Below are 22,677 nucleotides of genomic sequence, written 5' to 3'. Positions count from 1 at the left end.
AAATCCCTTGAAACTTTATTAAAAAAAAATAACCCAATTTTAAAATGGCAAAAGATCAGAACAGACATTACTCTGGAGAAAAACAAATGTCCAATAAGCACATGAAAAATGCTCAATATCACCAGTCATTATGTAAATGAAAGTCAAAATCACATCGAGGAATTTACTTCACACCCACTAGATGGCAATAAGAGATTCATAGCCTGACCAGACAATGGTGCAGTGGTCCCTGGTTTGAAACCCCAAGGTCAACAACTTGAGCACAGGCTCATCCAATTTGAACACGGACTCACCAGCTTGAGCAGGGGATTGCTGGTGTGAACACAGGATGAAGGACATAATCCCAAAATCGCAGGCTTGAGCCCAAGGTTGCTGGTTTGAGCAAGGAGTCATTGGCTCAGTTTGAGCCCCAAAGCATATATGAGAAGCATTCAATAAACAACTAACGTGATGCAACTTCTCTGCTTCTCTCTCTCAAAAAATAAAAATAAAAAATTAAAGTAAAAAACAACTGTCCTTGTGTTTTTTTGTTTATTTTTAAAGAGAAGGAGGGAAAGTGGCTGTCGGAAAGGGAGAGAATATTCTTATAGTTGATATTGATAAAATTAAGAAAAACAATGGATACTATCACTTAACTATACAAAAAATTCCCTGGTGATGATTAATTTTAGATACAGTAAATGTCAAAAAAGGCAGTAAAATTTGCTACTTTAAATCAACTTCTATTTTAATTCAGAAATTTAAATACACATTCATAGCAATTATAAAAAATACAACTTTTTTTAAAAATGGCATTTTCAAGAAAGGAGCCAAAAGCAATAGCAAAATTACATGATTACAGCACGCTAAATCTTCACACAATATCCTTCAAATAAACATCAGAAAGTAGAGTTATCACACAACCCTCTCCTGTCATCAAATTATTCTTTTAATTGAATTTATCAGGGTGACACTGGTTAACAAAAGTATACAGGTTTCAGGTGCACAGTTCTACAACACATCTTCCGTAGACTGTATTTTGTGTTCACCTCCCCAAGTCAAGTCTCTGCCCACCATTTTCCCCTCCTGTACCCTCTCATCAAATTACTTCAAACCTAATGCAGCACATGCTCATAACAGCATAAACACGGCTGTTTCATTTCTTTGGCATCATTCCGCATAGCACTCTTCCTTAGCTCTTACTACAGCAATTAGTTTGTTAGGTCAAATTAAGTCTAAAAAGTATGGTTTTATATGAGTGGCCACTGGTTATTGACATAAGTTCTTATTCTTTATAACAACAAAAAACTAGTTTATATTGTTAAACTGGAAGGCACTGGATACATGGCATACCAATCTTCTACATGTATTGAAGTGGAATCAGATATATTTTAAAGCACTAACAAGAAAATTCTTTTAGAAAAAACAACAAAACAAAACAAATAAAATCTGGAATTATCATAAAATGGTTTTATTCTAGCTTTTTTCACTGCTTCACATTTTTCTCCCTATATTATTGTAAATACGTTAGAATTACTCATCACTGAACTTCCTAATATAATTGGGAAGATATGATTTGAATGTGTTCTGTATGTACTGGCAAGAGCTCAGAAAAAGGTAATTGCAAAGATGTGTTTTATACTATTGATACATTTGCCCTACAGATGTTTACATAACTCATTTCTCAAGCTCACCCATCCTATATTACAAACATTGACTCCTCTGTGCTCCCTGGTTTCATCTGAAGCGCAGAACACAGTAAATGATGTGAATGATTTTCTCCACTCTTCTAAGTGTGATACACAGTCAGGGTCATTCTAGATGCCACGGGGAATTAGGGTTTAATATTCCTGGAAACCCAGTTGAGAAACACTGTGATGGACACAAGCACACCTCTTCTTCCCCAACCTCTCCCTCCGCTGGTACCTATTTAACTAAAAGCTGATTTTGTCCTGTATTTACAACCACAGGGTGAAACAGTTATCTTAAGGTTCCTCTTAAATTCTACTATTCTCTTCAGTCCAAACCTTTGTTAAGTTCAGTACAGAACAAATCATGACTTATTTTCTATCCACAAACAACAAAAAACTTCAAACTTTTTCTAGAGATCTAAAATCAAGAATTCTTCAATAGTTTGCATAATAAATATAAGGTACAAAAAATTTTGAGTTAATCTATTCCTATGAAGTGATGATAAAAATGAATTATTTTGCTTGAAAAGGTAGTGTCATTTTGAAAACTTTTGCTTGACTCTCTTAAGAGGATAAACAAAAGCTAAGAGATGTGATTTTTGTGATATGCGCTACCTGGAAAACTCTTAAGGTTCAATTTACTAAACCATACCAAATAATTTAAGAGAATCCCATTCCACACTAGATGAAATTTATTATAGTGCAACATAATTTGAAACAAGATTATTTTTCTTGCTAATATTGTGGGGCAACAATTTAACTTCACTTGTGATTTGACCTCTTTCCTCTTAAGACAATGGTGACAAAGATTCTAAACAAAAACCTCTGAACCAGTTAAAAAAACCTACCCCAACATATTAACACTTGTTACACTACACTATACTATACTATAACCATGGGTTAGCACACATTTTCTGTAAAGGGTCAGCCAGGATTTTAGGCTTTGCAGACTAGTCTCTGAAGCAACTACTCAACTTTTACCACTCTTCCACAAAAGCAGCCGTAGTAATGAATAAATGAGTAAGTATGGCTGTATTTCAACAAGACTTTATTTATGGATGTTAAACTTCATATTAATTTTCATGTCTTGAAATATTTCTTAAACATAATTCTTAGCTGGCTAGATAGCTTGGTTGGTTAGAGCACTGTCCTGAAACACAGAGATTGCCAGTTTGATCCCTGGTCAGGGCACAAAGAGGAACAGATCAATGTTCCTGTCTCTCTCTCTCTCCCTTCCTCTCTCTAAAATAAATTTAAAAACAAACACATAATTCTTAGTTCATAGGCCATGAAAAGCAGGCAGTGGGCTGAATTTGGCCCAAAGGCCAGAATTGGCTATCCCTTATATAGTCTTTTATATGTTTATTTTTAAAATTTTTTTTAAAAGTGAGAGTAAGAGAGATACCGAGACAGACTCCCATATGCACCCTGACGAGGATCCACCAGTGACCCCCATCTGGGGCCACTCTCAACTGAGCTATTTTTAGCACCTGAGTGGAGGCTCCATGGAGCCTTCCTCAGCGCTTGGGGCCTACGTGCTCAAATCAATTGAACTATGGCTATGGGAGAGGAAGAGAAAGAAGGGGGTTGAGGGAAGGAGGAGATGGTCACCTCTCCTGTGTGCTCTGACCAGGGATCAAACCCAGGACATCCACATGCTGGCTCAGTGCTCTAACCACTGAAACAACCAGCCAGGGCCTAAAATGTTTTAAAATTACAGGTTCCAGTTCTAGAGACTTTGAAGACCTGTTTTTTGACCTTTCATTTTAAAACTTACAAGACAAGTTCTCTCTTTCTGGATAAATATACTCACATGAGGGAGAAAAAAAACACTTCAAAATAAAAATCCCTACTTATAAAGAAAAATAAAGACAGAAAGAGTAAAACAAATGTTTCACCTTAAACAAATTTATAATTAGGAAACACAAAATTTTTATTCCATGCACTATAGAACAATATGCATAGATCTGGTACATAATTTCTTAGTTTTTAGTTTAGAAAAAAAGACAATGAGGAAAAAGGTTTATAAAGAGCTCCTCCTCTTACACAAAGTTACAACTAAGACCAGCAAGCCATTGCCTGCATACCCATCAGCTCTGAATATAAATCACACCTAAGAACTGGAATTTACCTAAACAAGTTCTGGGTACTCTTTAAAAAATGCACAATTAAACATTGAACACTATGGCTCGTACAATTTGGGATACTTTTGAATAAGAAACCCGTCTCCATAATGTAAGGAAACAAGAATACTGTGTCCACAGTCATCAAGTTATAAAAAACCTTCACAGTCTGTTTCACCTTTATCAAAGGCAAAGTAATTACTGATACTTTCATGGATTATTCCGATCCTCAGTAGTTTCTAAACAGAAAATAAATTTTGCACGACCTTTTATGTTTGAGTTTTCCAAAGCAAGATACCAGTACAAAATTTATTGAACTGGCAGAAGTCCATGGGCTAAAGAAAAAGGAATAAAGTATAAAATGTTTACCAACTTTATCCTTCTAATTTTATAAGTTTCAGATATTGAGACCCAATTGGTTTCTTGCGTCTGTCCATTATGAACATAATTCAATCTTCTATTTACTATTCATCAGTGCTTTTTGCTTGGGGTTTCACTTTGCGACGAAGAAGATCATTACGGCCAACTTCAACCATTTGTTCTTCCCAAGATTCAATTTCATTATAATAACGATTTTTATCATCCTCAGCAAGTTGAATATATACCTGAGAAAAAGTGTAACTGTTAAAATGATTTCTTTAGAAGAATCTTTGCCATTAATTTCTGGAATGCTTCCATTATATACTATAAAAATTATCTTATTCTTCTAAAGTATAAAGGGGGGCTGGAGAAGGAATGTTTTTGAGAGATAAAAATTAAATGAGAAAAAAGATGAGAAAGATTTTGCATTAAAGTTGTTACAATTGGCCCTGGCCAGTTGGCTCAGCGGTAGAACATCAACCCAGTGTGTGGATGTCCCAGGTTTGATTCCCAGTCAGGGCACACAGGAGAGACAACCATCTGCTTCTCCCTCCCCCCGCCCTCCTCTCTTTCTATCTCTTTCTCTTCCCCTCCCACAGCTATGGCTCAATTGATTCGTGCACATTGGCCTGGGTGCTGAGGATGGCTCCATGGCCTCCGCCTAAGGCGGGTAAGAGCATGACTTCAGAGGGGCATAGCATTGGCCCCAGACAGCGGTTCCCAGGTGGATCTCGGCCAGGGCACATGTGGGAGTCTGTCTATCTCCACTCCTCTCACTTGGAAAAAAAGGAAGAAAAAAAAAAAAGCCAAATTGGTTCTAAGAATATGAAATTATTTTTAAATATTTTAAGTGTTAGTAATATATACGGCTATTTTCACGTGGATCAAGCCTTGCCCTAATACATTCTCTCAAAGATGTTTTAACTAGGTACTGAGACTAAAACACATACTTACTTGCTTTTGAGAATTAGAGAGATTTTTCCAGCTTTCATTTACACTCTTCAGTTTTAACTGTAAAACAACATATGTATAAGAAGTGCTAGACACAGAGACTTCAGTGATTAAAGACAGATTTTTTTTTATTACTCATTCCAACAAAAACTCAAGATACTAACAATCACAGGTAAAGCTTATCAAAACTTAGCATCTTTTCTTTCTAAATAAAACTATTAAACTGTTAAAATACACAAAATGAGTAGAATAAAGATATTTATCTTTTCTATTGTGATATAACAGATATATTAGTTTCAGGTACACAAAATGATTCAATATTTGTATATATTCTGAAATGATCAACACAAGTCTAGTTAACATTTGTTATCATAACTTTTTTTCCTCAGAACTTTTAAGATCTACTCTCTGAGCAACTTTCAAATACGCAATATAATATTATTAACTATAGTCACCATACTGTACATTATAGCCTCAAGCCCCTATTTATTTTCTAAAAGGAAGTTTGTTCCTTTTGACCACCTTCATCCATTTTGTCCACCCTCCAGCCCTGGCAACCGCCAATCTATTTCTTTATCCATGAATTCAGTTGCGTATTTCTTTACTCCGTAAAATAAGATTACACAGTATTTGTCTTCGTCTGGTCTGACTTATTTCACTTAGCATAATGCTTTCAAGATCCATCCATGCTGTTGCAAATGGCAAGATTTTTTTTTTACGGCTGAATAACATTCACATACGTGTATATACGTATCTCACTGTTTGTTTATTCATTCATCATTGGACACTTAGACTGCTTCCATGTCTTGGCTGTTATAAATCATGTTGCAATGAACATGGGGGGGTTCAGATATCTTTTCAAGTTAGTGTTCTCTTTTTCTTTGTATAAATACTCAGAAGTAAAATTGATGGACATATGATAGTTCTAATTTTAAGTTTTTCAGGAAACTCCGTACTGTATTCCATAGTGGCTGCAGCAAACTATGCACAAGGGTTTCCTTTTCTCTACATAGACACCGACACATTATTTCACATCTCTGATAACAGTCATTCCAACAGGTGTGAGGTAAAATGTGGCTCTAATTTGCATTTTCCTGACAGTTAGTGATGTTGAACACATTGATCATCTACCTGTTAGCCATCTTTATGTATTCTTCAGAAAATGTCTATTCAGATCCTCTGCCCATTTTTTAATTTTTTTTTTGCTATTGAGTGGAATCCTTTAGCTAGTTTGGACATTAACCCCTTATCTGATATATAGTATGAAAATATTTACTCCAATTTGGTAGGCTGCCTTTTCATTTTGTTGATGGCTTCCTTTATTGTGCAGATATTTATTTTTTGATTCAGAAATGCTAATATTCAAGTATATTATGTCACAGTATAACTTCAAAGATTGTTTTTAATTCCTCCTTGTAGCTAAATGTTTTCTTCTAAAATGTGTGCCAAAGTCTTTAGGTATACTGTAGTCATAGGAACAAAACAACATCACTCCTCAGTTCTACTTAGCTGAACTTAATTATGTGACTTGGGGAAAAAATCAAACCACTTCCCTTAGGCTTGGTTCTTCATCTATAGAATTAAAGGGACACAGAGACCCCTTGGCTGGAAGAGAGGCAGCGAACACAGCGTACCTACCTCACGCTGGCTATGCTGTTGCTCCCAAAGAGCAGACAATCAAGGGGGAAATGAGAGGCAGAAGAAGGGGGGTATAAAGGAGAGAAGGACATAGTCGGAAAAGTATCTGTTTAAAGCTAGGAAGACATCACCAGTGTTTTTAAGAAGTAGAATGAGAATAACTTCATTGTTCTGAGCATAACTTTGAATTTCATTTTTCTATCAACAAAAATAGAGGTACCAGGTAGAGACTATATAACCATTATATTTTAAACTTACCTTCAAAAAGACTCCTAACACATTCAGGGACAGATATTCATTAAATAACTGCTCTGACTCTTAGCTTTGGAAGGAATTACTTACTTTAATGCTTGTTTCTTTCCTAACTAATCCCTTTCTTATCCATAAAGTTTAATCCACAGTTTCATATTCACTGAGTTCAACAATAATTTATGAAGTTGCATACATAAGTAAATTGACTTTTCACCTAAATAAAATAATTCATTAACAAAACTAGAGATGGAAAGATGTGTTGCTCCCTCCTAAGACCCCATTAAAAATGTAAAGTACAATGTAGAACCACAAAGAAGCTCAGGAACTGACAGCACCAGGTAGGTATAAAATACAGGTAAGGACAGAGGACTGATTGAAAGTGTTTAAGAAGAGGTTGAACCTCCACTGTGGGCAGATTCTAGGACATTTATCCTCTCAAAACAGGAAAATATGTGTTTACTCAGTATATACCAGGTACAGTAGGGGGCAATGGTGCCAGGCTGAAAACAGGGAAATGCAGTGAAAATGTATACTTTATTCCAGAAAGAAAAGTAAAAAAGGCTAAGAGTTTAAAAAGTTGACAATATATGTCTTGTCAACAATTGAGCATACTCAACTGTACATGGTAAGAAAAAGGATTTTTCCATAAAAGAGATACAAGAAAGAAGGCCTTATTTCTATCCAGCACTATAGTAACTTACTATTTTTCTTTACTACCTGACCCATGGCACCCCTAAAATTTCCTGTCTAAATATTTTTAAATGAAAATAAACAAAATTTAAAAAACAAATGCAGTCATGTTTTACCTGTACTGTACCATCCTTAGCTTCTTGGAAGCGTTCAGCTACATAAATATTATATGCTGAGCGAGGTCTTTTTGGTTTTCCAAGCAGTGTCAACTCCTGAGTAATAAAAATGGAAGAGTCAATATAGTTTTAACCTCTGTAAGACTTAATTATACTTACAGAACTGTATTCACTGCTATGCATTATGCAGAATGTTCCTTAGAATCAATGTTATGATTCTTATATAGAATACGTGATTATTCCTTTCTGGGGTCAGAATTTTTATAGCACGAAGTTTTAATAATTTTAACAGATTTTATGACTCATTTTCCATACATTTCCTTTACGTATTATTTTCATAGTCTCTATGAGCTGAGTAACTGAGCACATATGTACAAATCTTTTTAAAAGATAAAGCAATCTCAGTTTCATTCTTACAGAATACTATCATCTCCTTGGCCAAACCATTACGTGTCTCCCCAGAACTCCAGAACACTAGAATATCTGTTTAATAATCTCTCATTTCATTCCCTTGCCTCATGTCTATCAACCTTTAAACCCCAACAGATGTGTTAAATTCTTTTTACTCAGTATCAAAAATAGGGACAAAAGAGAAGAAAAATATACAATTATCCCCTGATATCTGTATCAACTTAATTTCTGAATTTAGAGAATGAAAGATATTGCATTGTCCTAACCAGCATTTGAATACATATGGATAGTGAGTACTACTTGTAATTTATAAAATGCTGTGGTTTTTAACTACTGTAGTAGACTCCAGGCACTTTACAACTTAACTATCAACCCTTTTACTTCTAGAATTACTAGTAGGGACTTCTCTCCTAGGTGATTGCTTACAATTTCCTAGTTCCCACACTTCTTACCTGATCTCTAACTAGTTGGTACTGGGAATCTTTAATGGGGAGGGAAGGAAAATTACAAAATGGAGTGGGAATGGAAATGTGAGGGAAAAACCCTCAGGCTTCAGGTTTAGCATGTAAAGAGCTTGCAAGTCACCACTCCTTCCTAATAAGTATAAACTGAATAGACTGAAAAATCAACACTCTTCTTGGATCCATAGAGGACACAGGGAAAATTGTTGCCCCTCCCCTCGGATTGGAGACAGACAAGCCAATACAGAGTTGGGGCTTACCAGAGCAGAGAAGCAGAGACTAAGGAGGAGACCACTGAGTGAACCAGCTCTGGGTAGGAACACCTGAACTGTAATTAACAAATTGCAGCCTGACCAGGTGGTGGCGCAGTGGATAGCGCAGAGGGCTGGGATATGGAGAACCCAAGTTTGAAACCGAGAGGAAGCCAGCTTGAGTGTAGGCTCATCAGGTTTGAGCAAGGCTCACCAGCTTGAACCCAAGGTCGCTGGCTTGAGCAAGCTGTCACTTGGTCTGCTGTAGCCCCCTGGTCAAGGCACGTATGAAAAAGCAATCAATGAACAACTAAGGTGCCACAACGAAGAATTAATACTTCTCATCTTTCTCCCTTCCTGTCTGTCTGTCCCTCTCTCTGTCACACACACACACACACACAAATTGCACGAGGTTGTGTGTGGACAACTCCAGAGGACCCAGACATTAGGAGGGCCCTCACAAAAATGTGAGATTTACAACTCCAGGACTTTGACCAGATTGCCACAATAAATATCTAGAAAACTTCAACACCCCCCTTGCTTCCAGCATTGGGAGGGGAAAAGAGCCATTTTTAAATGTCTAAGCACGCTATCATTCTTAACAAGGCTTGCCCTGAGGGGTAACTAGTTGATCAGAATTAACCTGCCAGGCTATCACCAGAGCCTAATTGACCTGACTGAAAGGAAAATACCCAACTCCAGCCCACTCTAGCCATCCTGTCCCACCAAAGGAGAGAGAAAACCGAGAAACACTTCTGTAGTTCAGTCCAGAAGCACAGAATCACTGAAAGGACGGGACCTAATCACAGCACCTGAGAACACTTCCCTTGTCCCCACACCTCATCACTCTATTAAGGTTCATTTAACAGCAATTCCTTTTACCCAGTTTATCATATGTCCGGCTATCAAGAAAAATTCCAAGGCACACTAAGAAACAAAATACATGGTTTGAAGAGGCAAAGCAAGCATGGCAGGCATGTTGGAGTGACCAGATCAGGAATTTAAAACAACTACGATTAATATACTAATACACTAGGGGTCCTAGACAGCAAGCAAGAACAGATGGGCAATGAAAACATAGTTGGGAATCCTAAAAAAGAAATGCTAGAGAGCAAAAACACTTATCAGAAATAAATGGTGCCTACAATGTGCTTATTAGTAGACTAGACACAGCAGCAGGAAGAATCTGAGCTATGGGACTCAATAACAGAATCCTTGAAAACCCCAAAACAAAGAGAACAAAGGTTGAGGGGGGAAAACTAGAATACCCAAGGACTATGGGACAATTCTAAAGGTGTAAGACAACCATAGCGGGAATAGTAGGAGAGAAAGAAAGAAATATTTGAAAGGGAAACCCCTTCTCTCTGCCCAGTCCTCACTTCTGGTCCTCTCCACTCTTAGCATTGGCTGGGTGCACTAAGGAGAAAGGGAGAATAAAAAGGTAAACTTTAGCACTCACCCCTCCAAATACCATCCCTGTGCAGTCTGTTACTTCCCCCTCTTGCTATCTTTTCTGGCTCCCTTTTACTAACTGATCAGTAACCTTACATCACTGACTTGAAAATAGTCCCATTTTCTTAAAACATTAGGGTTGTGGATATATAGCTTGGCATCTCACATTAAAGGTTATAATGTACTTTTTCAGAGAAACAGCTTTACCTCTGATGATCACTTTATATATTATATGTACTGGAGCAGCAAGCTGCCCACCTCACATTGAATACTGGTTTTATAAAAAAATGTAGTCTAATTTTTGAACCTTATAGGGTTTTTATTGAGGAAAAGCAGGATTTCATCTTAAATGCACTTATTTGATTAAATAAGTAGGTACTTTTCCCTGATGTGTTAATAAATTCAGTCTATTCAGCAATATTCAGAATCAAATTCACCATTATCTATAGAACAATTCAAATCAGCAGGCTATTCTAGACAAGACTCAGAAACAAAGATTCTTACCATTCCTGATTTAGCTGTTCCTACAACTTTCATGCCAGTGCAGTCCTAACTATGTATCTTAAGTTCGGATACATCCCAAAGTAGCACAAGGGTTTGCAAGATAGACTCAATGACAAATGCTGCAAGTGGCAGAAGAGGGGTAGCCAACTGTTCCTAACTAGAGTATACCTGATGACTTTCTATGAGATAGCCACACATATCAAAATAAGAGAAAATAGCTATATTTATATAGTTATATAAACTGTACTTCTTTGTCAAAGGAAAATTATTTCAATGACACTCACTCTCTTTTTCATTATTGATTTCTTTTTGGAACGTTTTTGTATAAGTTCTTTTTCCAAAGATACCCTCTGAGTTGGAGTTAGCTGCTCCTGAATTCTGTTTATCTCTTCTTTGTATGCCTGCCAGTCTGCCTTGTAAGCATCTTCATATATCTATAAATAAAAAACCAGAAAGATGTCAATAAACAGTTGCTGACTAATTAAACAGCACATCTGCCAAGGAAAGACAACTGCATGACTTCAGACAAAGACGTACTGAACCATCAAGGGAAAAATGTGCTCTGGGATCACATTTATATGGGCCAAATCATGTTGTTGTTTTTTATTTCATGTGTATGCTAACGAAGGTGAAAGTCTAGCTATAAGCTTTCAATTTCAAATTGCTGCCAACTCTTCATCACTAACCCTATACACCCTTATTCTCATCATTTATGTAAATAAGAAGGTATGAAGTTCCTTCGTAGATAATGAATGTTAAAAAATAAAATTCTGGGTCCTCGGGTCCCTTAAAGGACATGAACATGACAACTGTTCCTAATCGCAGAATGACAGGTCAGCAACGTTGGAAACCTATATGCTTACTTTTTTCTCTGAATCAGGAAGGGTCCTCCATAGTTCCGCGATCTTTTTAATTAATTCTGAATTTCTCGCATCTATGGATTGGAATGAGAAAAAATGTCACAATTTTATATCTCAGCATTAATTTCTAAATATTTTCAGAAAATCATAATCCATTTGCTCTAAAATTAAGTTTTATTAGACACCTCTATGCCACATACAACTTAATACAACGACTTAGCATTTCTTTAACCAAGTAGTTTAAATAAATTCAATATTGGCCCTGGCCGGTTGGCTCAGCGGTAGAGCGTCAGCCTAGCGTGCGGAGGACCCGGGTTCGATTCCCGGCCAGGGCACATAGGAAAAGCAACCATTTGCTTCTCCACCCCTCCGCCGCGCCTTCCTCTCTGTCTCTCTCTTACCCTCCCGCAGCCAAGGCTCCATTGGAGCAAAGATGGCCCAGGCGCTGGGGATGGCTCTGTGGCCTCTGCCCCAGGCGCTAGAGTGGCTCTGGTCGCAACGAGCGACGCCCAGGATGGGCAGAGCATCGCCCCCTGGTGAGCAGAGCGTTGCACCATGGTGGGCGTGCCGGGTGGATCCCGGTCGGGCGCATGCGGGAGTCTGACTGTCTCTCCCTGTTTCCAGCTTCAGAAAAATGCAAAAATAAAAAATAAAAATAATAAATAAAAAATAAATTCAATATTTCACCTATATTGTTAAAGTCTGTTATCTAATAATCAAGCAGTGTATCACTTATCACCAAACAGTCCTCAGAAATTGATCACTAATTTAAGCAGTTGGGTAATAAATTTAAGTTTTTTGTTTTTTTTTTAAGCATGAGGTGGGGGGGCAGACAGGGACAGAGAGACAGGAAGGGAGAGATGAGAAGCATCAATTCTTCGTCGCGGCATCTTAGTTGTTCATTGATTGCTTTCCTATATGTGCCTTGACCAGGGGCCTCCAGTGAGCCAGTGACCCCTTGCTCAAGCCAGCGACCTCTGGGCTCAGGCCAGCACTCATGGGGTTGTGTCTATGATCCCGTGCTCAGGCTGGCGACCTTGGGGTTTCAAATTGGGGTCCTCAGCATCCAAAGCCGATACTCTATCCACTGCCCCACTGCTTGGTCAGGCAAATTCTTCAAGTTCTTTACTTCGTATTTCAATCAAACACTTTTTTTCAAGTCTTTTAGGAATTAAGTTCATAACACGTTAAGAACAAAATACAGTCTTTTTTTTTTTTTTTTTTGAAAATACAGTCTTGATTTATATACTACCATCTCAGATTTAAAATACAGTAATATTATTTGCAAACAAACTAAATTTTTCTAAAATCAAGTCATTATTCCCCACTTCCTTTCTCATCTTAACTAAAATGGCAGGGTGTACATGCTCTAACAAACCACTCATTAGTTTCAACTCTTACATTTTAAAAGATGTGAGCACTTAAGCATGTGTCATAAACCAATGCTTTATGTGAGAATTTTTATTACAGCTCATTTGATTTTCACGTGTGCCCTGTGATATACTGCTTGTGAAAATGCTTTAGAAATCATAAGCAAAGGTTAGCTATTATTAATTTAGCTCTCTTTACATTACAACCCAAATGAAAGCCTTACAGCCTATCTAAGGAGTCATCAAACATCCAACCTGGAAATCTTTTAGTGCAAAAGCTCTTGAAATCAGCAGTAATCTGTATAGAGTTTTACAGTTTACAGACCATGTCCACAGAAGTTATTTCACTGCAACTTCTGTTAACAATTCCCTGAGGCAGAAATAGCTAAGCAAGAAATAAAATAATCTGTCAGTGGTCCTCTAAGCCAATGGCAACTAGGCCCCAAATTAAGCTTTTTCATAGCCTCTTCCTGTTTGCTTTTCATTCTACATGCCTGCTATTTTAAAAATACTTTTCATTAGTTCTTAATTATATTTAAAACATTTCTACATTTGGTAAAAAGAAAACATATACCATACATTCACGTGCTATTTCACAGACCATAAAATACAATGGTTATGTTCCTGCAGTCACCAGATGGTTGGTAGTGCAAATGAAGTTTAAAAGTTTAGTGGGCTCTTGATTACATCACAGACGAGTACAAGCCCCCAAAACTCCTTACCTGGGTTCTGCGCTTTAAATATGGGTAGCTTTTCCTTAGAAAATCGAACGTATGAAGACATAGGCTTCTTTGGATAACTACTCAAAGCTGATGAAAACCATCTCGGTATATATACAAAACTACATATAAATAAAAAGAAAGTAACCAATGTTAGTTATTTAAGTGCCAATATTTGTAGGTACATAAATATATCCCAAATAAGATGTCATCTGGATGCTATATATACGACATCTTCTGCAAGAAAGCTAAAATCGTGTCCTAAGCAGAGGGAAGACCTTGCAAACCAGAATTTGAACTCAGAGCCCTTAACTCCTACCAAGGGCAGAGCGGAAAAAGCACCCAAGCTCCTCTCCTGGGCCCCGCCTCCTCAACGCCTAGATGTGGGCGGGAGGCTGCTGGCGCGACTTTACAAAGAACGGCCCGATCGGTCAACCAGGTGCTCAGAGGCTGGACAGGGTGGAAGGCGGCAGGAAGCAAGGCACTGGCTACTACTGGGGTAAGGCCTGCAAAGCCACCGTTCCCTTGGCAAGATCGAGGTCTGAATCAAAGGGTCCAGGTAGCCCTGACCTCCTAGGAAGGGCAAAAAGTGGAAGACGAATATATATACACCACCTGCAAGGCGAGTAGTCCTACCTGAAGGGAGAGCGCAGTCGAGTCCCACAGCCCGCGCAGAGATCCGCTCCGGACTTTCCCAGGCCACTCAGCACGCCCCACAGGCCCCGAAGAAGCGCCATTGCACCCGCCCACAAGGCAGTGACCGGGCCCCAATCTCGTAGAGAACCCTGCACAACAGGACAAGACAACTATCTGAACCTGCGCTCACCCTTGCACAGCTCGCGTTCATACCCTGCTTGCGATGCACGATGGGAAATCTATTTACTTCCGGTGGATAGCTAGGGAAAGAGGCGAGACAGAATTGGCGCAGGCGCCGTAGTGGCTTCCCCAGTGGGCGGGGCTGCAGAAAGGGAGGAGGAGCTCAGGAGGGGAGAAGGGAACTGCTGCTGTCTCGCCAGCCGAGGGCCCTAGCTTCCTAGGGACGCTGCTGAGCCGCTCTGTCCCTGGCCGCCGCCTCCGCAGTCGATACTTCTGCGGGGCCCGGAGGTGATGAAGATACGGCGGCGGCCTCACCGGGATCAGGCACTGATTGGCGTCTCCCGGTGTCGGCTGGAGAGGAGAGTACGTAACAGACAGTTTACCAGCCGGAAGCTGGATGGTTGTGCCGCCCACGCTGCTGAGCTCAGATTGGCGGGTGCTGAGCGCCCAGCAGAGCCTCTCTGTTCAAGCCGGAGCTGGAGCGGAAAATAATACCGAACAGTGCAGTAGAGGATTGGGCATGTTTTTAAACCTAAAAATGCATGTTTTTAGACCTTTCCACAGCTCCTGATTCTGTGTGCCTGTGGGGTGCGAATCTGCGTCCTTAACCAGCTTAAAGTTTGATAAGTTCTAATGCCAGTAGTCGTGAGACCACAGGTAAAATAACACCGATATAGGTCATCGTCCCATCTGCTGCAGCGAGCGGACCCTGACCCTGTCTTCAAGCTTGTCATGCAACCTTGCTTAATTTGCGGGAAGAGACTTGGGCTACTGAGTTGTCCGAAGGCGGAAATTCTAGCCCCAGCATTAACATAAAGGTTTTGATTCAGGAATGTCGCATTCTCTCTCTAAGATTCAGTTTCCCACACTGCAGATGAGGATTTGTCCTCGATCAGTTTTCGCAATCAAAACCCTGAGAACTTGAGACAAGAACACTTTGATGTGCAGTACAACCATTTTCTTCTGTGTAGGCAATGGCATGAAAAAGATTGGGAAGACCTAAAGATATGTAAGGACTTTTCCAGCTTTTATGTTATGGATGCATAATAGCATTTCCTGAAACAGCCTTTCCTCTGTTGAATAGCTGTAATTGTTAGGAAATTCTTACCTGTTAACAATTAGCTGAGAGTCTACTTCCTTTCTGTAGCTTTGAAACATTGGCCCTTTGGTGCTACAAAGGACCAAGCTCATTTATTTTGAGTGGTAAAGAATTATCACCACTTCCCTTTTTATACTCTCAGGGTTGAAAGGGACCTTCCAGATCATGGGTTCAAACCTCTCATCCTGTCATGAAGAAAAGTTGTTTATTTTTCCTGAGTACACATGTACAAGGCACCAAGCATAGATAAAAGACACAGCATTTCTGCACCCCCAGAAAAACATAGTGGCAGAGGAAAAGAAAGAAACAATTATAATATAGTGTCAAGAGAGAAATATGTGTAGAATTCCTTATAATTACATTTTGGGAATAAATTGTTTTCTCTAGTTTTGTAGAATGTTTTTATTCTTTTAAATGTATAAATTCATCTTCTTTTGAATTATTAAATCTTGTTGTTTTAAAGTGTCATTCTGATAAATCTTGCTCTAAAGAGCTTATAAATCTATACTATTACATGCCTATTTTCAAATCAGATACCAGTATTCTTTAAAACTCATTTATATCACAGTGATTTTATTCCAAATGCAGTATTTATGAAGAAAATTTAATTCTACCTACTTGCTCAAACAGTCTTTGACTAAAAAGAGAGACATCTGGTTTCATTTACATTTACTTTATAGAACATGAAGATTTACCACGGTTGTTCTCAGGATTTTGTTCCTTTATTTTAAAAATTCATCCACTCCGATGACTTTATCACTTCTACACTCATGATTCCCATATTTTACATTGAACTCAGACCTCCCCTTTTAGTCCTCTTTTTTATGTAACCATTGTCTTTTGGACATCTACTATCATGACTCACAGATACTTCCATTTTCCCTAAATAATTCACTGTCTTTCTTGAACTCCTCTTGTTAACAGAAACCAGTATCTCATTTGATTCATTCGAGCCAATAACTTGATAAGTCATTTTATAATCTCTCCCATTGACTACTCTCCCATCAACCAATTGATCCTAAGTATTGCTGATTCCTCATTAACCCCTCTAGTAAATATTTTCTTCATTCCAACAGTGTGTTGGTAAATCAGCTCTCCAAAACAAAAGACCTAATTTGTAGTTGCTGGGCAAATAAGTTTGTAAAGTTTGTGTTACTTGGTTTTGCTCACTTTTATTGTTAAAAATGGCCGCTGCTCATGTGATGATGATGCTACATGATAGTGCTAATTACCTTTCTGCTTGGGAAGGGGCTTGGTTATGCTACTGTGTGCTGGAGGAGGGGTTGTCCTGCCAAAAAGTTTTAAAAGGAGGAGCTAGGGGGCCATTTTGGGAGGAGACCACATTGTTGCAGGGAGAGAGGTCACCTGGTTGAAGAGGAGGCAGGCAGCCAAGATGGAGGTGTGCAGATGGGAACCAGAAGGGACTGAGTGAGTTGGTGGGGCCTTTGATTCTAGGAAAACTTGGAAAAGATTCTCCTAGTCTCATTATATCTTTTTCTATTTCCATTAACAATGGTTTATAGTTTTCATTATATAAGTCCTTTACATTCTTTGTTATGTTTATTCCTAAGTATTTTACTTTTTTTTGTTGCAATCGTGAAGGGGATTATTCTTTTGAGTTCGCTCTCAATTGTTTCATTGTTGGCATATAGAAAGACTATTGACTTCTGTATGTTAATTTTGTATCCTGCGACCTTACTTATTGGCTTATTGTTTCTAGTAGTCTTTTTGTGGATTCTTTGGGGTTTTCGATGTATAGGGTTTATCATCTGCAAAAGTGATACCTTTACTTCTTCTTTTCCGATATGGATGCCTTTTATTTCTTTGTCTTGTCTTATTACTCTGGCTAGAACCTCTAGTACCACATTAAATAAGAGTGGAGAGAGTGGACAACCCTGTCTTGTTCCTGATTTAAGGGGGAAAGCCTTCAGTTTAGTGCCATTTAATATGATGTTTGCTGATGGTTTATCATATATGGCCTTTATCATGTTGAGATATTTTTCTTCTATACCCATTTTGTTGAGAGTCTTAAACATAAAATTGTGTTGTATTTTATCAAAAGCCTTTTCTGCATCTATTGATAAGATCATGTGGTTTTTGTTCTTTGTTTTGTTGATATGGTGTATTACGTTAACCGTTTTACGTATGTTGAACCATCCTTGAGATTCTGGGATGAATCCCACTTGATCATGATGTATTATTTTTTTAATATGTTGTTGTATTCGATTTGCTAGTATTTTGTTTAGTATTTTAGCATCTGTATTCATTAGAGATATTGGTCTGTAGTTTTCTTTTTTTGTGCCATCCTTGCCTGGTTTTGGTATGAGGGTTATGTTGGCCTCATAAAATGTGTTTGGAAGTATTGCTTCTTCTTCAATTTTTTGGAAGACTTTGAGTAGAATAGGAACGAAGTCTTCTTTGAATGTTTGATAAAATTTGCTGGTATAGCCATCAGGGCCTGGACTTTTATTTTTGGGGAGGTTTTTAATGGTTTTTTCTATTTCTTCTCTACTAATAGGTCTGTTTAGGCTTTCTGCTTCTTCTTGACTCAGTCTAGGAAGGTTGTATTGTTCTAGGAATTTATCCATTTCTTCTAGGTTGTTGAATTTAGTGGCATAAAGTTTTTCATAGTATTCTACAATAATTCTCTGTATATCTACGGTGTCCGTGGTGATTTCTCCTCTTTCATTTTGGATTTTGTTTATATGAGTCCTTTCTCTTTTTTCCTTGGTAAGTCTTGCCAAGGGTTTGTCAATTTTGTTGATCTTTTCACAGAACCAGCTCCTTGTTCTATTAATTTTTTCTATAGTTTTTCTGTTCTCTATTTCATTTATTTCTGCTCTGATTTTTATTATCTCCTTTCTTCGGCTGGTTTTGGGTTGTCTTTGTTCTTCTGGAAAAGATTCTCCTAGTTGTGGAACCGGAGAATGTGTGAATGGGTTTTGGTGCCCGTGTGTTTGCTTTTACTCTCTGGCTGAGTGAGAGGCTAGAAATAAAGAAAATGGCCCACCAGTTATTGGCTCTGTAATTTCATTACCATCTATCTGAATCAATTGGGAACTTGTATGTGGCAGGTGGCCATGACAGAGGTTGTGACTACTGGACTTAAAGTAGTGTTTGCCAATATCTGTGGTTTAAATACTACCACCATGGCTGAATTCAGAACTATCAGCTTGATGTCACTGAACCTGAAGTTGGGCAAATACACATTATTGGCTCTCCAAACCTGTACCAGCCAGCTTCTGTATGCCACCCGTTCAGGCTCTGCCATCGTTACCCAAACTTATAGTAGTTTTCCTTCCAGTCTCACTTCCCTCCAAACCATATTTCACATTTCACCAGCCCACTCTTTCTAAAAGACAAATTCCATTTACTCGTTTGTTCATTAAGTATTTACAGAGCACTAACTCTGTGCCATGCAGGCAATAATTTTTTTAAATTTTCTTTTTTCTACCCCCAGAGAGACAGAGATGGAGCAAGAAGGGGGAGAGATGAGGAGCATCAACTCGTAGTTACATCACTTTATTCATTGACTGCTTCTCATACGTGCCTTGATTGGGGGGGGGGGCGCTCAGCCAAGCCAGTGACCCCTTGCTCAAGCCAGTGACCTTAAGATCATGTTGATGATCTCACGCTCAAGCTGGCAAACCTCGGGGAGGCAATGATTATTCTATTTCTGTACTTGAAACCTTCAGTGGCTCCTGATTACCCTCAGAATCAAATTTAAATTCTCAAATATGGCATACAAATCTTCCATGAACTGGCCTTTCTGTTTCCTCTCTACTTTATTTCATCTTTGCTTAAAATAATTTATTATTTAAATACCTATTTCTTCTGATTTATTAAATACATCGAAGTACTTTATTTGGCTCTGGGTTTACCATTGCATTTTGTGTGATATTCCAAAGTTATGGAAATCACTGACTTAGAAGTTAGGCAGATCTAGATTCAAATCCTGCTCTTGTTACTCTGACTGGCTGTGTGACCTTGCCAAATGGCAATCTCTCTGACCCAGAGTTTCCCTCTGTGTGAAATGGGGACAGTATATAGTTGATTCCTAGGATTCTCATAAAGATTAAATTAGAAATTTGTAAAATGTTCTTAGCAGGCCCTGGCCAAGTGGTTTAGTGGATAAAGCATCATCTCAGCACACCAAGGTTGAGGGTTGGATCCAGTCAGGGCACATATGAAAAGCAATTAGTGAATACAAAACTAAATGGAATACCTATGTGAAATGAGTTGATGCTTCTCTCTCTCTTTCCCTCTCCTTCCCCCCTCCCTCAAATCAATGGAAATATTTTTTAAAACGTTCTTAGCAGAGTCCTTACCACATAATTAAGACTCAATAAATAGTGGCTAAAATTAATCTTACATTATTTATAACAATTATTATTAGCTCCCTAATTATTATAGGTATAGTATGAATTGTCCCCAAACAAAAAAGTCAGATTTGTATCATAGCCCTGTCATTACTTTGTCATTCCCTCTCCCTATTAAATAACATACATACATATTATATACATACATATTTTATACCAGTGTTGCTCTTTTCTTCCTATTGACCTTTCAACATTTCTTAGTGTTTGAGCATAAATACTATGATATATAATGAAAAATTAAAACAATACACCATTAGGTTGTAATCATACTTTAATGTTTTTAAAACACTTTAACATAACTTTATTTGCTTATCTGATTTACAAATTAAAGAAGTAAACAGAGAAGGTATTATCATGATCATGTTTCCCAATTTACATATGAGAAAAATTAACTTCAGAAAGCCCAAGTCATAAGGTTACAATAGTTAGCAAGTGGTGGAGGTGAAACCTGGTTTTCTGATTCATTGTCTTTTGCTTTTCAAACTGTCCCTCAGACTCAGTTAAGAAAACACATAATACCAGCTCACAGTATCTTCCTTGGATCTTCTATAGCAGTGGTAGTCAACCTAGTCCCTACTGCCCAATAGTGGGCATTCCAGCTTTCATGGCGGGCGGTAGCGGAGCAACCAGAGTATAAATAAAAAGATAGATTTAACTATAGTAAGTTGTTTTATAAAGACTTCTGTTGCCAAACTTAGTGAAAATCCGACATAAAGTACTTGGTAAGTAATTATTATTATATGCTTTAACTTGCTGTAACTTTGCTTTATAAATTTTATAAAGTAAAGTGACTTCCCTACTTTATAAATCACCATTACTGTGGAACTGGTGGGCAGTTAGAAAATTTTACTACTAACAGAGATACAAAAGTGGGCAGTAGGTATAAAAAGATTGATTACCCCTGTTCTATAGTGTGTAAGCTTGTATTATTTACCTGTAACATATCACATACCTCTCTGGTTTGTAATCCATTTTTATGTGTACGTATTTTTTCTAATATATGGTAAGTTACTTGAGGACAAGACCAAGTCTCTTGTTTCTTTCAATCCCTTATAGTACCTATCACAGTACATTGAGAATGACAGATGGAGATAGGGAGGGAGGGACAATATGAAAAGATTTGTATCTGCACAAATTAGTTTTATACAGCCTGACCTGTGGTGGCGCAGTGGATAAAGCGTTGACCTGGAAATGCTGAGGTCGCCGGTTCGAAACCCTGGGCTTGCCTGGTCAAGGTACATATGGGAGTTGATGCTTCCAGCTCCTCTCCCTTCTCTCTTTCTGTTTCTCTTTCCTCTCTCTCCCTCTCTAAAAATGAATAAATAAATAAAAATTTTTTTAATTAGTTTTATACAAATTTGGCCCCACAGAAAACAGCAACTATTTGTTAGTAGTGTTATTTTCCAATAAAAGCACAGTTATGTATGGAGATGAGAACCATGTAAAATTTTGGAATATACATATGAATGTCATGAGCATGGTTTACTGATATTTGCACATGGGCAAAGCCAAAGGGTATCACAATAAGTAGCAGCAGCATTCAGAGACCAAGGTAATTCCCTGATGAATAAAGGAGTTAGATACATAGATGCGTAGGTATCAGTGGAAGAAAAAACAACCCTAAAAAGAAAGCAGTAATGCTTTTGTAATTATAATGGATAAATAATTCAGTTATAATTGAAGCAATCACCTAATAGATTTAACATGAGGAATACATGTAATGCTGAACTCCTAAGTAAAATATATTTCTAGAAATAAGATTATACTGAAAACACCACATTTAAGGACAATTTACATATCAATTAACTAGCACTATGATAGGCATTGGACATGGCACAAAAAGGTAAAATATTGTTCCTGTGGAAACAAAGTATAACCTTGCAAACATTTCAAAAGTATAATAATTTGTTGAAGCATTCAGGGGAAAAAAGTATAATCTGAATATTTCCTAGTGTATCTTTCCTGTAAATTTTAATAAAATGTATAATTTTTTTCCTTCAAATTTTTCATTTACTAATGGTCTGTTATCATTTCACTGAAGTTTGCCTTTAAATTCAGTATACAAAAGGATGGGAGAGAAAAATTAGAAAGATCTATTGCAAATTAATAGTTCTCAGCTATCCAAATTAGTTTGATTTATTTCTCAATTAGAACAACGTCTGCATGAAGCCTTAACTATTCAGAGCATATCGGCCTGACCAGATGGTGGCGCAGTGGATAGAACGTCGGACTGGGGTGCAGAAAACCTAGGTTCAAAATCCAAGGTCACCAGCTTGAGCGCAGGTTTATCTGGTTTGAGCAAGGCTCACCAGCTTGAGCCCAAGGTCACTGGCTTGAGCAAGGGGTCACTCAGTCTGCTGCAGCCCCCCAGACAAGGCACATATGAGAAAGCAATCAACGAACAAGTAAGGTGCCATGGCAAAGAATTGATGCTTCTCATCTCTCCTTTTCCTCTCTGTCCTTATCTGTCCCTCTCTCTGTCTGTCACACACAAAAAAAGCGTATCAGAGTTATTTTTAGTCATTGCTGTAGCAGCATTATGCAAAATAAATATA

The 22,677-nt window shown here is 38.0% G+C and overlaps 2 protein-coding genes across 8 annotated transcripts in view; both read right to left on the bottom strand.

The window, feature by feature from the left end:
• Nucleotides 1-709: 709 nt before the first annotated feature.
• On the bottom strand, nt 710-14,728 carry TFAM (transcription factor A, mitochondrial). The gene is made up of 7 exons (XM_066242461.1): nt 14,465-14,728; nt 13,832-13,950; nt 11,743-11,813; nt 11,164-11,313; nt 7,801-7,896; nt 5,108-5,164; nt 710-4,398 (listed from the first exon to the last, which is right to left on the bottom strand). Exons 1-7 carry the CDS (start codon nt 14,563-14,565, stop codon nt 4,258-4,260), a joined length of 735 nt encoding a protein of 244 aa, XP_066098558.1. The 5' UTR covers nt 14,566-14,728; the 3' UTR covers nt 710-4,257.
• Nucleotides 14,729-20,385: 5,657 nt separating this feature from the next.
• Nucleotides 20,386-22,677, bottom strand: part of UBE2D1 (ubiquitin conjugating enzyme E2 D1) — an 88,319-nt gene continuing 86,027 nt past the window's right edge. For all 7 annotated transcript variants that reach the window (XM_066243126.1, XM_066243130.1, XM_066243128.1 and 4 more), the window contains one exon: nt 20,386-21,430. In XM_066243126.1, the coding sequence (XP_066099223.1) occupies nt 21,264-21,430 (167 nt within the window). In that variant the 3' untranslated portion in view covers nt 20,386-21,263. The remainder of the gene's footprint in view (nt 21,431-22,677) is intronic.

The sequence above is a fragment of the Saccopteryx bilineata genome, chromosome 9, assembly GCF_036850765.1.
Source record: "Saccopteryx bilineata isolate mSacBil1 chromosome 9, mSacBil1_pri_phased_curated, whole genome shotgun sequence".
NCBI classification, from domain to species: Eukaryota; Metazoa; Chordata; class Mammalia; order Chiroptera; family Emballonuridae; genus Saccopteryx; species Saccopteryx bilineata.
The sequence above is the reverse complement of the archived record's forward strand: the minus strand, read 5'-3'. Positions and strand labels throughout refer to the sequence as shown.